Genomic DNA, 15,194 nt, shown 5'->3' with positions numbered 1-15,194 from the left:
TTAAATTCATGTGGCTGGTTTTGATATTTAGTTTGGGTCCTCCAATATATAGATCCATATTGCATGCATGTGGGTGTGTTTGGTCTGCTTATTAAAGTGTTGCAAACCTAACCTGTCACTCAAGCCCCTAGATCCATTTGTCTGATGAATTCTTCCAAGGTCCTTTATTCTTATTATAGCTCATTCTGCTTTATGCCACAGTTCATGAACTTGTTTTAAGCGACTGTCTTAGGTGGGGTTCCTTAGAAGCAGAGCCTCTGTCTGGGGAATCGGGCAGCAGCTCTATAGTCTCCCAGGTTTGACAGCTTCTGATGGTCCAAGAGCAGTTTTCCAGAGCAGGAGGGCAGCTAAGAATTGTTCTCAGCCCACACACAGCAGCTAGGATATAGGTGCCCTAGCTGCTGAAAAGGATCTGCTGGGACACCAACAGCATCCACTACAGTCAGCCATGATTTTGTAACTCTTAAGTGTGGAAACCATGTATTGTTTATTCCTGCAGTCTCCGTGAGCCTGAGTCCAAGTCTTACACAGGGAGGGCACTAGTTTGTGGAATTGAATCACCAAAGATCTGGAGGAAGTGCCCCCTGGTTTGCACCCATTCCAATCCACTGCCATTTGTAATAACAACTACCTCTAAGGGACTTAGTCAAATCCCTCCCCCAGCCCCAAGCAGCAGAGAACCAGACCATATAAGTGACAGAGAGAAGGATATGGAAGCTTATATTGCATATTCCAAGAATCCAGTTTCCCTGTCAACTTGAAAGCTGTCTAAGAACCAAATGCTTAAATTTAGAATTGGCAAATACTACCTTAGTAAACATATCAAAGAGCAGAATTTTAGTCTGCTCCATTCAGCTTTTAAACGATCTTGTTCCTTTAAATTTTATAAAGTAATATATGCATATGGCTAAACATGAGAATGGTATAAAAGAGTAATACATGAATAGTAAAGGTCTATTTTTCCATCGTCTTGACGTGCAGTTCCACTCCTAGAGCTAACTACCGTTAACATTTTCTTGGATTTCTATCCAGAAATAGTTGTAGCTATACGGGGATATGTATCTATGGTTTTATACACAAAGTGAGTACAGTATATGCACTGTTCTCTAAAGTTTTTTTAGACTGTTAATAGATCTTATAGGTTTTTCTACATCAACGCCTCTATAGCTACCTCATTTTTTTAATGAATGTATAAACGTCTTACAATTTATTTAACCTGTCCTCTTTCTTTTTAGTGGACATTTAGGTTGTTTCTAGTTTTTGGCTCATACAAGTAATTTTTTTGCCATCACAGATTTTTACCATTACAAAATAAGTGTTCTTCTGTGTATTTCTTTGCATATATGTTCTTTCTTTAAATTTTTTAAAATTTTATTTATTTATTTTTGACTGTGTTGGGTCTTCATTGCTGTGCACAGGCTTTTCTCTAGTTGCAGCAAGTGGGGGCTACTCTTCATTGCGCTGCGCGGACTTCTCATTGTGATGGTGGAGCATGGGCTCTAGATGCACGGGCTTCAGTAGTTGTGTCATGCGGGCTCAGTAGTTGTGGCTCGAGGGCTCTAGAGCGCAGGCTTGGTAGTCGTGGCGCACGGGCTTAGCTGCTCTGTGGCATGTGGGATCTTCCCAGACCGGGGATCGAACCTGTGTCCCCTGCATCAGCAGGCGATTCTTAACCCCTAAGCCACCAGGGAAGTCCCTGCATATGTGTTCTTAATACTATTAAATTGAAAAGCCTATCCCTGCCTCTCAACAGAATAATGGAGACGTGGATAGTTAATGTGGCCACCAGATTCCCTACATCTATACTGAATAACTGTGTGTCTTTTAGCCTAAGATATGCTTTCTTACTCTCTGCCCATTTGTTTTTCAGCCTCTTGCCCAGAACGCACCTCATAATCAGAAAAGATAGAAATTGTCATACTTGAAAAAAGCTGAGAGTAATTCTCAAGTTCAGGTTATCCTGATGGCAAGTTCTAAAAACCACATTGGTACATAATTTAAGGAATAGAAATTCTGAATCTTGTTCAGATTTTAAGAGTCTCTGTTTAAGAGCTTATCTAATACAAGTTTCAAAAATGCCATCAGACTTTCCAGAAATTCAGCCCTGATGTACTGAAAAGTGCTTACTGTTGTCTTTTTACTTGCAGTGAAGTATATGCGGGAAGCCACACCCTACGTGAAGAAAGGCTCCCCAGTATCCGAGATCGGGTGGGAAACGCCTCCGCCAGAATCCCCGCGGTTAGGCGGCGGGTCCTCAGATCCTCTGTCATCACAGCCCTTCTCCTTCCATAGAGACCGGAAAAGCATCCCTCTCAAGATGTGCTTTGTCACTCGGAGCATGGCCTTGGCTGACCCTGAGAACAGGTAAAGACGGCTAACGCCCTCCTCTGTATCTCAGCTGCTCTTTGGCCTCTGCGGTTGAAAGAGAGCTTTTATCGAGCTGTACTTGTGTTCTGGAAACACTGGACAGTTTCCAAAAATAGCCTGAAAGGACCACGATGCAGGAATGTATACGTCAAGCTAGGCCTCCCTCTCTTTCTTCCTCCATCCTTCTTTTTCTTCCTTTTATCCTCATGAAGAATCTGTATACTAAGCTCTGGTTCTGGAAAATGTTGAATCAATGGAGTCAGGATCTTATGTGTCTTCCCTGGGACTGCCTCTGCCAGTATATGTGACTTTGGGCAAGTCTCTCGGAGCACTGAACCTCAGTTTTGTCGTATGTAAAATGGAAATAGTTGAAATCAATACCTCGTTGAGTTGTGAAGATTAAATGAGGAAATCCATGTGAACTGCTTAGCCCAGGAAAACCTTCCATGAATATAAGCTATAATACTATGTATTATTCCTATTTTTTTTTTTTTTGGCTGCACCATGCAGCATATGGGATCTTAGTTCCCTGACCAGGGCTCGAACCCCTGCCCCCTGCATTGGAAGCACAGAGTCTTAACCACTGGACCACCAGGGAAGTCCCCAGTACTATGTATTATTGATGTTAGGTAACAATAAGCAACTAGGCCTCTCTGGGCCTCGGTGTCCTCAACTGTGTACTTGGAGGGTTTGATGAGAGCATCCTTAACACTTTTCGGCTCTGAAGCTCTCTTTATCCTCAAGAGAGAAAAAGGAGTGGCGATCAAGCCTGGAGTGCTATTTCCCAAAGCCTATACATGACATCTTTGCCACAGGATAGATATATAACCCAATCCATGGCAATTAGAAGGAATCCAGGCAAGATGAGCAAGTATTTGGGGTCCCTCTTCCCCCCAAAGTTTTCCTTTATCTCTGCTGCACAGAAAACATACATCTGGAAGGAAAATAAAAGACACTAGAGAAGAGAGAGAGAAATTGAGCCAGTGAAGGGGGAATCGTGGTGACCTTTGCATCCTCATTCAAATGCTAAAAAAAGAAACAGCTCTACTGGCCCTTATTTACAAATGAGTGGGACAGCTGCAACCCCACCCGAACCCAAGGAGGAAGTATTTGGCTGGGTTCTGAGCTGCTGTTGGGGAAAACCCAAAGGAAATAAGAGCAGGGAGAAAGTTGCCTCCTTGGCTCACAGCTCAGTGCTTTTTTTGTTCTCTTCCCAGTAAACTTACATTAAGGAAGCTGCTAGCCCTTCTGACCCCAGTCAGCTGCAGGGTCTACCCCGTGTCCCACCGGTCAGTTCTATCTGCTTAGGGATCAGAGATCAGCCACTGTATGAGCAAGTCAGGGGGTATCCTCAAAAGATGAATCTGAGAAGGCAGACTGGGAAGGAGGCAGAATTCTTAGATGGTCCATTCCCACCTGTTCTGTTTTGCTTCCCCTCCCCTCAATTTCTGCCACTTTCCTGGGCCTACAGTTGACATCCTGGTTCCTGAGTTTCCTCTTCCCTGGGCTTTTACGCACTCAAACAAGTCCTTTCTCCCAAGAGTCTGAGGTCTAAGGTTTCAGATCTGATGAATTCATAATTTATCCAGTGGCTGTCTTGTGCTGGGCAGCATGCTAATTACTTCAGCCCAGAGACTGCAAAGTGGCAGCCTTTAGGTGTCCCCAGCCCACAGATATGTTTTTTTAGTGGTCTATCTAGGGTTGCAAAGAAATTTGAATTAGGTGCCACATTGAATAGTCAGAAAATTTCACATTAAAAAGCCAGATTTCTGGACTTCCCTGGTTGTCCAGCGGTTAAGACTCTGTGCTTCCCACGCAGGAGGCACAGTTTCGATTCCTGGTCGGGGAACTAAGATCCCGCATGCTGCATGGTGCACCCCCCCAAAAAAAGAAAAGAAAAAAAAAAAGGTTTCTGCAACTTCCACGTGGGCTATAAGAAATTACTTTATTAAAAAGAAAAAGCCAGATTTCTACTTTTCTAGAAAAATTAGAAGATCTAATGATATCCTTAGGCCTATATTGCCACAGGCAGGCCTCCCATCTATAGGGGCCCAGTAGAGTCTTATCCTTTGAAAAGGGAATGGACTCCTCTAGTCACTCCTTTTGCCCTACGCTTAGTGGATTCAGTTAATTACCTGCCTGGGTCTTCACATTTCCTGCTTTGTCCTTGAATTTGTAATCATGTTTAGTCCTCTGAGTTTCTAACATCATCCCCATTCTACAGATAAAAATAACTGAGGCTCAGGGCTTACGTAAGTTCCTATGGTCATATAGTTAATGTATGATACAACTGGTCTTTAATGTCATGCCTATAGAATGGGTGACAGTGTCAGTTTACCATTCCCAGAAAAATACAGAAACTAGAAAACGCGGGATATGGTAGAAGTGGTTCATACATTAGGGAGAGAGTTTGAGTAGATGATTTCTAGGGTTCCTTTTAACGGTGGACTTACATGCTATCATATTTCTCCCAATCATTTAATTACATTGTAAAGAATACTTGGGGAGATATCAGGCCTTAGTTCAAATATTGGAAGCTTCATTTTGTCAAGCCAGTAGAGAGGATGCATTTTAAAAAAATTTTATATTATTGAAGTATCGTTGATTTATAATGTATTAATTTCTACTACACAGCAAAGTGATTCAGTTATACATATACATACATTCTTTTTCATATTCTTTTCCGTGATGGTTTATCGCAAGATATTGAATATAGTTCCCATTTTTAAACTTTTATATTGGTGCTCTTCAAGTTGACCATTGATAAGTATATGTAGGGCCTCTTAGGTGGTAAGGGAAAGCCTGTTCTGCTGGGGTGTGAGAACCAGTAGGGCCCGACTGAAAATGAGAATCCAGCTAAGCCAGAGGGTCCAGGAGGGGATTTTGGTCCAAACAGATCCAAAACTGCTGACAGTAAATTAACCTTTCACAATGTGTCCGTGTATCAAATCACCATGATGTGAACTTTAAATATCTTACAATTTTGTCAGTTATACCTCATTAAAACTGAAAAAAAGAAAAAAAAAAAACCAAAAAGACTAGGGGCTTAATTGAGTCTTGACCCTGGTTGAATAAAAGAAGAAAAGAAAAAAGGAACAAATATTTTATGGAGCTCCAATCACATGCCGGGCAGAGTATAATGTACCAGTCAGAAATATGGACTCTGCAAAATTCAACTCTGTGCTGAATATGAGACACACCTAACACAAAGTGATTTTCAAAGGGCCAAAAATATAGTCTGGGCAGATTATATAAGGCAAATTCAAACTAACAGCAAAAACAAAAAGCATCAATTTTGATCTTGATATATGACAAGGTAAAGTGCAGACTGAAAAGCACAGAATAAGACAAAAAAGAACTGGTTTATGTTAAAGGCCAGAGTTCACAAGGAACAGAATTCAGCAGTTATGAATGCACATCAAGTAACACAGCAGCAACCTTTACAGCAAAATATGCAGAAAGTGCAAGAAGAAATAGAAGCATACTAAACTTAGGTAGTTCAATTCTACTCTCAATCCAAGACAAGGCAATTGGACAAAAGATAAACAAAGATACAAAAGACCCAAATGACATAATTAAGGGATGTCTGGGTACATCAGTCTTTGTACCTTGATAATAAAGAGTACACTTTTTTTTTCTAATCCACATAGAACATTCACAAAATTAACCATAGATTGTCACAAAAAGATGCAATAAGTTCCATAAAGTAGAAATAATACAAACAACATCCTCTGATGATTGTGGAATAAAACTAGAAAATCAATAACAAAACCAAAGCACAGAAAGCCTTTCTTCATGGAGTTTTAAAAGCTCTCTCTGAAATAAATAACTCTTGGGTCAAAAGGGAAATAGAAACTGAAAGTGTAGCATTTTAAAAAATAATGAAAATTATGCAAATATTAAATATAAAAGGGAAAGAAGTTGAAAGGGAAAGTGTTGCCTCTGGTATCAGCTAGATCCACGGTGGAATCTTAGCTCCACCACTTATGTGTGAATTTAAGCAAGTATCTCATTTAATCCAGATAACAACCCTACGTCGTAAGTACCCTAATCTCTATTTTGTGGACAACGAAACTTCGTTCAGAAACAAGAGTTGAAGCCAACGGGAAATCTGAGATTCAGACCCAGGCCTGGCTGACACCAAGCTCAGTTTCTTAATCATGACACCCCATTGCTTCCGATTTTAGCGCCTGGCAGAACAGCTCACCTGAACTGTAAGCACCATGGCCAGGAATTAACGGTCTCCTGGATGCTAAAACCTCAGCATCTCGGGGCTAATCCCCTCGGTTGGTGACACACAGCTACTCATAGTTTGCATTAAAAGCTCTAATGTTCTAGCTTCCCTGGTGGTTGAGAGTCCACCTGCTGATACAGGGGACACGGGTTCGTGCCCCGGTCCGGGAAGATCCCACATGCCGCGGAGCGACTGGGCCCGTGAGCCATGGCCGCTGAGCCTGCGTCTCCGGAGCCTGTGCTCCACAACGGGAGAGGCCACAGCAGTGAGAAGCCCGCGTACCGCAAAAAAAAAAAAAAAAAAAAAAGCTCTAATGTTCAATTTCTCAAATTGAAACAGCCATAGAACAGCAGGTAGCATTGCTGCTCTTTGTGTAAAAAAGATCACCCAGCAGGCACTGAATACACAATAATATGTCACTGCTAGTGCTAGTTGTCAATGATTACAATAGTTCTTTTGAATTCCACCTCGTAAATATCTCCTGTGTTTCAGTCAGCTCTTTGCCTTCACAGCCACTGCCCTAGTCCAGGCCCAGACTATCCCAAGTCCTCTAGACTATTGGGACATATTTTCTACTGGATGCTTCCAAGGTTCTAGTTTGCCCCTCCCCCATCCCCTAGCATCTACCCTACTCGCAGCTAGTTAAGGGAGTGTGAAACACTAAAAATTTATCCATTTGGTCAACATGGCTTCCGTCACCTTCACTAATCATGAAACTCCTCAGTATTGCGTAAAATCCCCATGAGGTTTTGGATCTTTCCTAACTGTGCAGCGCTTCTGCATCTCAACCTTTATGCTCCAGGAACCCTTAAACGATTTCTGCACACCCTGCACTTGCCTCCCTGACAGCTTCCTAGTCACCCTTTAAGCCTCAACACAGGGGTAGCACAGGTCCTGCTATACCTTGTGTATAGATCCGTTCATGATAGCATCCTTTATAATGACTTGTGATTTTTTTTCTCCTAACATGATTACCCAGTTCTTAAAGCCAGAAGACCCTTGAGGTCTGGGATTCCCCATGCTTTTACTTTGATATCCCAGCTTTCTAAAAATTATTATGAAGAGAGGTAATCAGCAAGTGATAGAGTAAATGGAGGGAAATATTAACAGTAGGTACACCTGGGTATTCATATATTCTTGGCACAGTTGCTAATTTTCCAAGTTTTCTGTAAATTTGAAATAATTTCCAAATAAAAAGTTAAAGAAAAACCCGCACACTGCCAAAAATAAGAATCCCAGCTTTCTAGAGCATTGCTTGATATAAAGCAGGCATTCAAAAATATATGATGTTAATAAATGATAAATGGCATATTTATCTGCCCATTTTTGCTATTCTTACCTTTTCAAAGACTTCTTTTAAAAAAAATCTTCTACTAAATATTCTTGCGAATAAAAGAAAAACACGGTTCTATCCTGCCACGCTCAGCAAATTTAAACCAAGACAATTCATTAACCAAGCCCATTGAAAGCAGATGGACCAATGCAGTGGGTGGTATACAAAGCTTTGTTCATGACTTTGTGTACTAGTCACAGACCCCACTGTAGATCTTCATGGTTAAATTATGGAGCACACAATCTTTCTTGAAAAACAGTGCACATCTCTAGTTACAGCACATAAGTGAAAAACGCACAGAAAGCGTTGCTGTGGTTTCAAGTGGAAAAGCTCCGCTCATCACACCATGATTCAGAGAGATGGAATCTGGTAAATCCTATAGGACTCATGGATTTGTTCCCACAAAGTGCCCTTGGTGATATCCCCATAATCCAGTGCCCAAGCTTCTGCCACAGAGGATCAGAAACCTAATTAGAGGCACAGTGACGTTGGATCTGTCTCTAAGGGGTGGACTCATATTAACCAAGCAAACTAGGCTTCACTTGTAACGGGCACTGCAGTTGTCAAACAGATGTAAACACCTGCATGGGAGGATCTGTGTGTCCCCGTTAGGGGCAGGCCATATTAGAAGACAAATGTAAATAATAAGCAGAATACCAGAACTCCAAGTAACAAAAACACTGTGGACTTTCAAGGCAGCCTAAGCAATGCATTCTCTCCATGTAGGCCAGCTATGTGAGAAATTAGATTGTCACCAAGGTTATCAGTACAAGATATGCCAATCGACTATAAGAAGTATGTTTTCCATGAGGAAGCTGGAAGCTGTCCTTTCCTAGATCAGAAGAGCTTTGCCACGGTGGCTGTTACGGTTAATTTCTGCTCTACTCAGACTCCCATCTCCTTTGGTCTGTATGTAAATGGCCCGGGGTTCCCCCAAGTGGCTCTCCCCTGTCCCCTTAATTTCACACGATCTTATACCTGATGGGGATCAGAACAGTGGACTGAAGTTTTGCTAATCAAATTCTATCATTTTCTAGTCCTGGCTCCCTGAATTTTCTCCAGTATCCCCTTGTTCAGAGTTTTAGGTGGTCCCAAATACTTTAGTTACACATTTAAAAACAGATGGTCTTTTAGTGACCCCCAGTGGAACAGTAATCATTTTACTGGTTTCACCTTATTTTCTCCTTTTCCCACTGTCTGAGGACACATTATTGTCCCCCTTCCATATCTTATGTAGAATTCTAAACTATACTCTTTAAACTTAGAATACTAGTGAAAAATCCTCTCCTATAGTACATCCAGAATGAAGATTCATGAGGTACTTGTAACCATCTTGTTTCCACAGTAAGTTCTTGCTTATGAAAAGTGTTTCTCCTGTTAAGAGGCTCACAAAACATGTATGTTCTTGGTTCGGTTTTCTTCACTCTTGGTTAGACACATCATGGTGGCCTCATAACTGAAAATACCACCAGCAGATCATGATTGATGTTACATTTTGGAAACAAAGGAAAAATGAAAAATCAATTTATATTGGTGCTGTAGTAAGTGGGACACAGTTTAAATATCTAAAACAGAGGCCCAGATTAACTAATATCAATGAATAAAACTCTAGATTGAAGTTAGAAAATGTGAGTTTGAATCCCAATTCTGTTACTTCTTCCCTTTAACTTGAGACAGATTATCTAATCTCTCTGATTCCCAGGTTCTTTGTCTATAAAATGTGCCTTAAAATACTGACCACATAAGATTGTTGTGATAATTAGATGACTTAATGTAGATATCCTCTAATTCCTGGCAGCATAACCATGGCATAAATGCAGCTTTCGATCAAAATATCCTTGTTCCTGGGTGCAAGAGGGGTGGGGGGAGTTTTTTCCAGCAGAGAAGTTTCCAGGTGATCTCCCCAAGCTGTTGAACAGAGGCTGTTTTGTAAGACATTCTTTCACAGAGGGGTTTAGCCTTTTGAGACGTCTGGCTCTCTGCAGAAACTTCAGTTCCAGTTTCCCAACTCCTGGGCTCACGAAGCCTTAGCTGTCATTTATGTATCAAGATGGTCCTCAGCCCCTCACCACTACCTGATGCACTCCCTGACACCACCCCACTCCACCCCGTTTCATCAGGGATGCCTCATGGTCAGACTGAATACTCACCCTCCTGGTTTTCAATGCCCTTGTACCCTTTTTTTAATACCTGGGAGTTTCCTTTTCTTTCTTGCAAGCTCAGTATTACATTAAAACATAAACAAGCAAACTTTTCTTATTATATCTTATCCAGCATATCTAGGTGTTCATAGCAGAAGGGTTTCTGAATCTGTGTAGACCACCATTGTGCTGGAACGGGAAGCCTCCTCTCATGGCTGCAGAATTGCTTGTAATTGGCCATGTGTATCATGAACAAAAGTCAATGTTCTATTTTTTCAACTGTTATTTAGAAAAACAAGTTAAACTTTACCATCATTTTGAAAACTAAAAACAAACAAGTTGAGTATTAACGTTTGGATGATCTACCACTTTCATTTGAAAGTGTGGAGTTCCCTCTACCACCAAGAGCACGATTTTGGTCATGCTTATTCATCTGTCTATACCTGTCCATTTATCTATCTATCTATCTATCCATCTCTGTATCCATCTACTTATTTATCATCTTCATCAATCACATATCTATCTATCTATCTATCTATCTATCTAGCCATCTCTCTAGCCATCTACTTATTTATCATCTTTATCAATCACATTATCTATCTATCTGTCTATCTATCTATCTTTCTACCTATCTTGCTCTCTGTTCTTGTTTCTTACTCAGACAAGCCCAGTGAACTATTTTGTTACAGTAGGAAGAATATGCATAAAACAAGAGGTGGCCTTGGTGTTTGTTTCAACTGTGATCACATTCTGCATTTGGGAAATATAGGAAATGGAATATATACTATTATTTCAACAACTTGTTTAAAGATAATGGGAAGGGGAAATTCAGGGAAATTGGGCTGAATTAGTCAGAAATCTGACATAGGAAATAAAGTCCTAATCAGTTGTATTGTTTTTAAGTGTACATAGCGAGACAAAGTAAGGAGGCATGCCTCATAGCATTCATAAAACAGACCTAAGAAAATAGGTAAGATGCTCCCTTTTTAAAGTTATTTTAAATGAAAGCTTAAATTTTATCAAAAAACAATAAAGGCAGATAGTTTAAAAATCAAATAAACCTAAAAGATTTGTTTTACAAAAAACGCAATGGATTCTTATCATTAATCTGCAGCCCATTTATAAACCAATCCAGAGACTCATGTCTGAGATCTGGGAAATTTCCTCATATTATTTATTTGATAAAATTCTCCTCTGTTTTCTTTGTTCTTTCTCTCTGCCTCCCCTGTTGGAAGGATATTGGACCTCCTAGATTGATTTTCCAAGTCTGTTTCTTTCTCTGCTATTTCCACAATATTTTTTTACTTTATTTTTTGACCGTTCTCATGAATATATCTTGTTTAAATGTCAGCTATTATATTTTAGCTCTTTTTGTTCTCTGAATGTTCTTTTTCAAGAGAATTTTGTTCTTGTTTTACGGATCCCATATTTTCTCTTACTTCTTGTAGACTATTAATTAGTTTTGCTTATTTTTCATTGTGCTCTTTGTTTCTCCAGTTACCTTTTTTCTGCTTGTTTCGATTTCATATTCCTTGCTGGAAGTTTTCCTCAAATGTCTGGTGACCCATTGCTATCTGTTCATTTTTTACATGGAGAGACTAAGAAGCCTGTTGGAACCTATGTGTGTGACGAGTGGGGCTTAATCATTGTTGAGAATTCAGGCACAGTTGCTGCTTGCTGAGTCAGCCATACTAAGAGACCCCTTCTGATTCTGCAAATGTTGGTGTTTGGAAGTTTGAGTTACCTAGGGGAGAACCATCTAGTCTTTCTGTGGGTGTGGGTGGTGGGAAAAGTGGAGAACCTCCCTCTGCCAGCTTTCTCACTGTCCCACCACTCAGCTTGCAGACCTCACACAGGACCCTTGTTTTGAGCCCTGCATCACCCCCAGTCCTCTCTCTGGAGGTTCCAAGCCCCTGCAGGTTTGCAGAGCCAAGGGGCTCACACTTCACTGAAATCCTGTCTTCAGCCCTTCAAATTGTAAATTCCTTGCCTCTTAGTAAGGAATTAAGAGGAATTCCTTGCCTCTGACTCTGTAGTCAGTTACCTGGTTCCACTGCTGTCTGTCCTTCACACATGCATTGAACTCTTGCCTCTCTTATTTTCTTGTGGGTTTTATACCTATTTTACTGTCTTTTTCCTGGGATCTTTTAAGGGAGAGGAGATGAACATGGGTGGCCAAGCCACTATGTTTTTCCCAGTGAGAACCCTTACATGATTTGCATCTTTGTATACAACAGAGTGCACCAAAGGTTCATTTTAATGAGCTTAAGAAACATTTTCATAGCCTTGTTATTTTTAAGAAAATCAGTTTCCTCCATAGATACACTTCAGGACTGTATTCATCCTAATTATCATACATTTTTAACCAGTGGGACATGAATTAGTAAGGCTTCTCTGGCAATGGTAAGCAAGTTACAAAAGGGAATTCAACTATCTTTAGTTAGCCTTGAGAAAAAGAGTTGAGGAGAAGACTTGCCAAGCATGGTTCTGTGATTTCATCAATACACCAGTAAAATGAGTTCATTTTAATCCATTCCTGTGCCTCTAAACACCATTCCAGGAAAATCTCAGTTTCCCCTCTTCTAAGAGCACTTTGGGACATTGAACTTGACCATCTGGGTGCTGAGAGATTTTTGCTAATGTTGACTCTCAATATTTAGGTCTTGATCCTTTGCTCTTGGTTCATTAATTGAACTCCATTTGATTTGCAAAAAGCCGCCCCAGGATTTCCAGCTAAGATAATGAAGCTTCTGAAAATAACTCCAATGCTCTCATGCAGGCGTTCTCTATTCAAGCAGGCATCACCTACAGGGCAATGGGGACAGGAGAGAGAGAGGAAAGTTCACAGAGCAGTCCCTGCCCTTTGGTCCTTTGACGCATGCGTGCAATTGTATTCTCCTTAGTAGAGGATGGGTTTGGGGCACAAAGAGCTGCAGACACATTTAGAACAACACCCACTGGATATACAGAGTCTGTGACTGTTGAGAGATACTCTGTTTCTAAATAATAGGAATTTTGACATTGCCAGTCCTTTAAACCAGGTTGAGATTTCCTTCCTTCTCTCAATTTCAACTTTTAAATAGATAGTTTTGATCATTCTTTGCTAGATGTTGAAGCTGCAGCAGTGACAGTTCTTGCCCTGACACAGCTTACCGTCAGGTGGGAAATAGGTACAAGCACGCCGGCAATTACAAAACAATACTACGGAAGGGTGACGAGAGAAGTAAAGGATGCTGTAGAAGCTGTCTCACAGGACAACTACCTAATCCAGAGTTCTGGTTTTGGAGGGGGTGGGTGCAGGCAATAAGGGGTGATTGTCGGAGGCGATGATGTCTATGCTGAGACTTGAATCATAAAATAGAAGTTAGCCAGGCCAAAGGTCACTGCAGGGAGGCAGAGAAGGGATTTTTGGCAAAGGAAATAGTATGAGTCTAGGCACCAAGGCAAGGAAAGACATAGTTCTGTTAAAGAACTGGAAGAAATCAGTCTCTTTGGAGCAGTCGATGAGAAGACTGTGTCAAGAGTCTGGAAGGGGGCTTCCCTGGTGGCCCAGTGGTTAAGACTCCACGCTCCCAGTGCAGGGGACCCGGGTTCGATCCCTGGTCGGGGAACTAGATCCCACATGCATGCCACAACTAAGAGTTCACATGCTGCAACTAAAGATCCTGTGTGCCGCAACTGAGACCCGGAACAGCCAAAAAAAAAAAAGAGTCTGGAAAGGTTGTCACAATCTGAGCTAAGCCATTTTATGGTTAGACTTCATCCTGGGAGGGTCTGGAGCGGTGGAACAACAGAACAGAGATCCCTCGGGCCTCACGGTGAAGCACAGGCTGGAAGCGGAAGGCAAGACTGGAGGCTGGGGGAGCAGTGAGAGGGCTCTCGTAGAAGTGGAGGTGAGAAATAGTCCCAGCTTCTACCAGAGTAGGACAGAGGCCCTAAGGAGAAGTTGGACGAATTTGAGAGATTTTACGAAAGAGAATCTGCAGGAGTTCATGATAAAGCAGGCCTGGAGGGATGAGGGAAAAGAAGGTGCCCAGAACTAATCCATGGAAGCAGAGCCACACACCTGGCCACTGTTTCCTAGATGATTACACTTGCCCTGAGTGAACGGGACTGAGGACACGTATGTTTTGGTACAGGGTTGGGGGTAGGTAGAGGCTTAGAACAAGTTTAGGCCTTTGGAGATACTGCCTCGATTGAGAGTCTGAGTATGACACCTTTGGACGGTTTTATGTCCCTACCTGGATTTGCAAGCATGGTGAGGACCACCAGCATGTCTTGGCTTTCTTTTGCATTTGCCACATTTCTTAGAAGACCACACAGAAATCACTCACTAAATATAGAAAGGCAATTGCACTGATTCCAGTCACGGTCCTGGCAGGTGTCTGTCTTGAAGGGTTAACTGAAGAGCTTTTAATGAAGGGACTGTTTATGGACGAGTGGGCTGGGTTAAAGGAACCAACAACGGATGGAGAGGTGCCCAGCATTTAGCAACAGCAGGAAGCTATTCCCACCTCCTGGGACCGAGGGGCAGAGGGCACAAGTTTCTGCAGCCCGGTGAGGACCAGAGCCCTGTGAGATGCACAGTGGCCCAGGAAGGGTTGGGGGTAGGTCAATACCCTCAACCCTTCTTTTTTTTTTTTTTTTTTTTTTTTGCAGTGCGTGGGCCTCTCACTGCTGTGGCCTCTCCCGTTGCGGAGCACAGGCTCCGGACGCGCAGGCCCAGCGGCCATGGCTCACGGGCCCAGCCACTCCGCGGCACGTGGGATCCTCCCGGACCGGGGCACGAACCCGTGTCCCCTGCATCGGCAGGCGGACTCTCAACCACTGCGCCACCAGGGAAGCCCCATTTTTTTTTTTAATAAATTATTTTATTTTATTTATTTTTGGCTGCTTTGGGTCTTCATTGCTTCACACCGGCTTTCTCTAGTTATGGCGAGCGGGGTCTACCCTTCACTGCGGTGTGCGGGCTTCTCATTGTGGTGGTGTCTCCTGTTGCGGAGCACAGGCTCTAGGCATGCAGGCTTCAGTAGTTGTGGCACGTGGGCTCAGTAGTTGTGGCTCACGGGCTCTAGATCGCGGGCTCAGTAATTGTGGCACATGGGCTTAGTTGCTCCGT

General features: G+C 42.1%; 1 protein-coding gene across 1 annotated transcript in view; it reads left to right on the top strand.

The window, feature by feature from the left end:
- The window catches only part of SNTB1 (syntrophin beta 1), a 221,521-nt gene that overhangs the window by 95,968 nt on the left and 110,359 nt on the right, over positions 1-15,194 (top strand). The window contains exon 2 of the mRNA XM_081258841.1: positions 2,148-2,364. Coding sequence (XP_081114967.1) covers positions 2,148-2,364 — 217 coding nt within the window. The remainder of the gene's footprint in view (positions 1-2,147; positions 2,365-15,194) is intronic.

This window comes from Mesoplodon bidens, assembly GCF_964165515.1.
Source record: "Mesoplodon bidens genome assembly, chromosome: 16".
Lineage (NCBI taxonomy): Eukaryota > Metazoa > Chordata > Mammalia > Artiodactyla > Ziphiidae > Mesoplodon > Mesoplodon bidens.
Note: the sequence above shows the minus strand (reverse complement) of the source record. Positions and strands in the feature narration are given on the sequence as shown.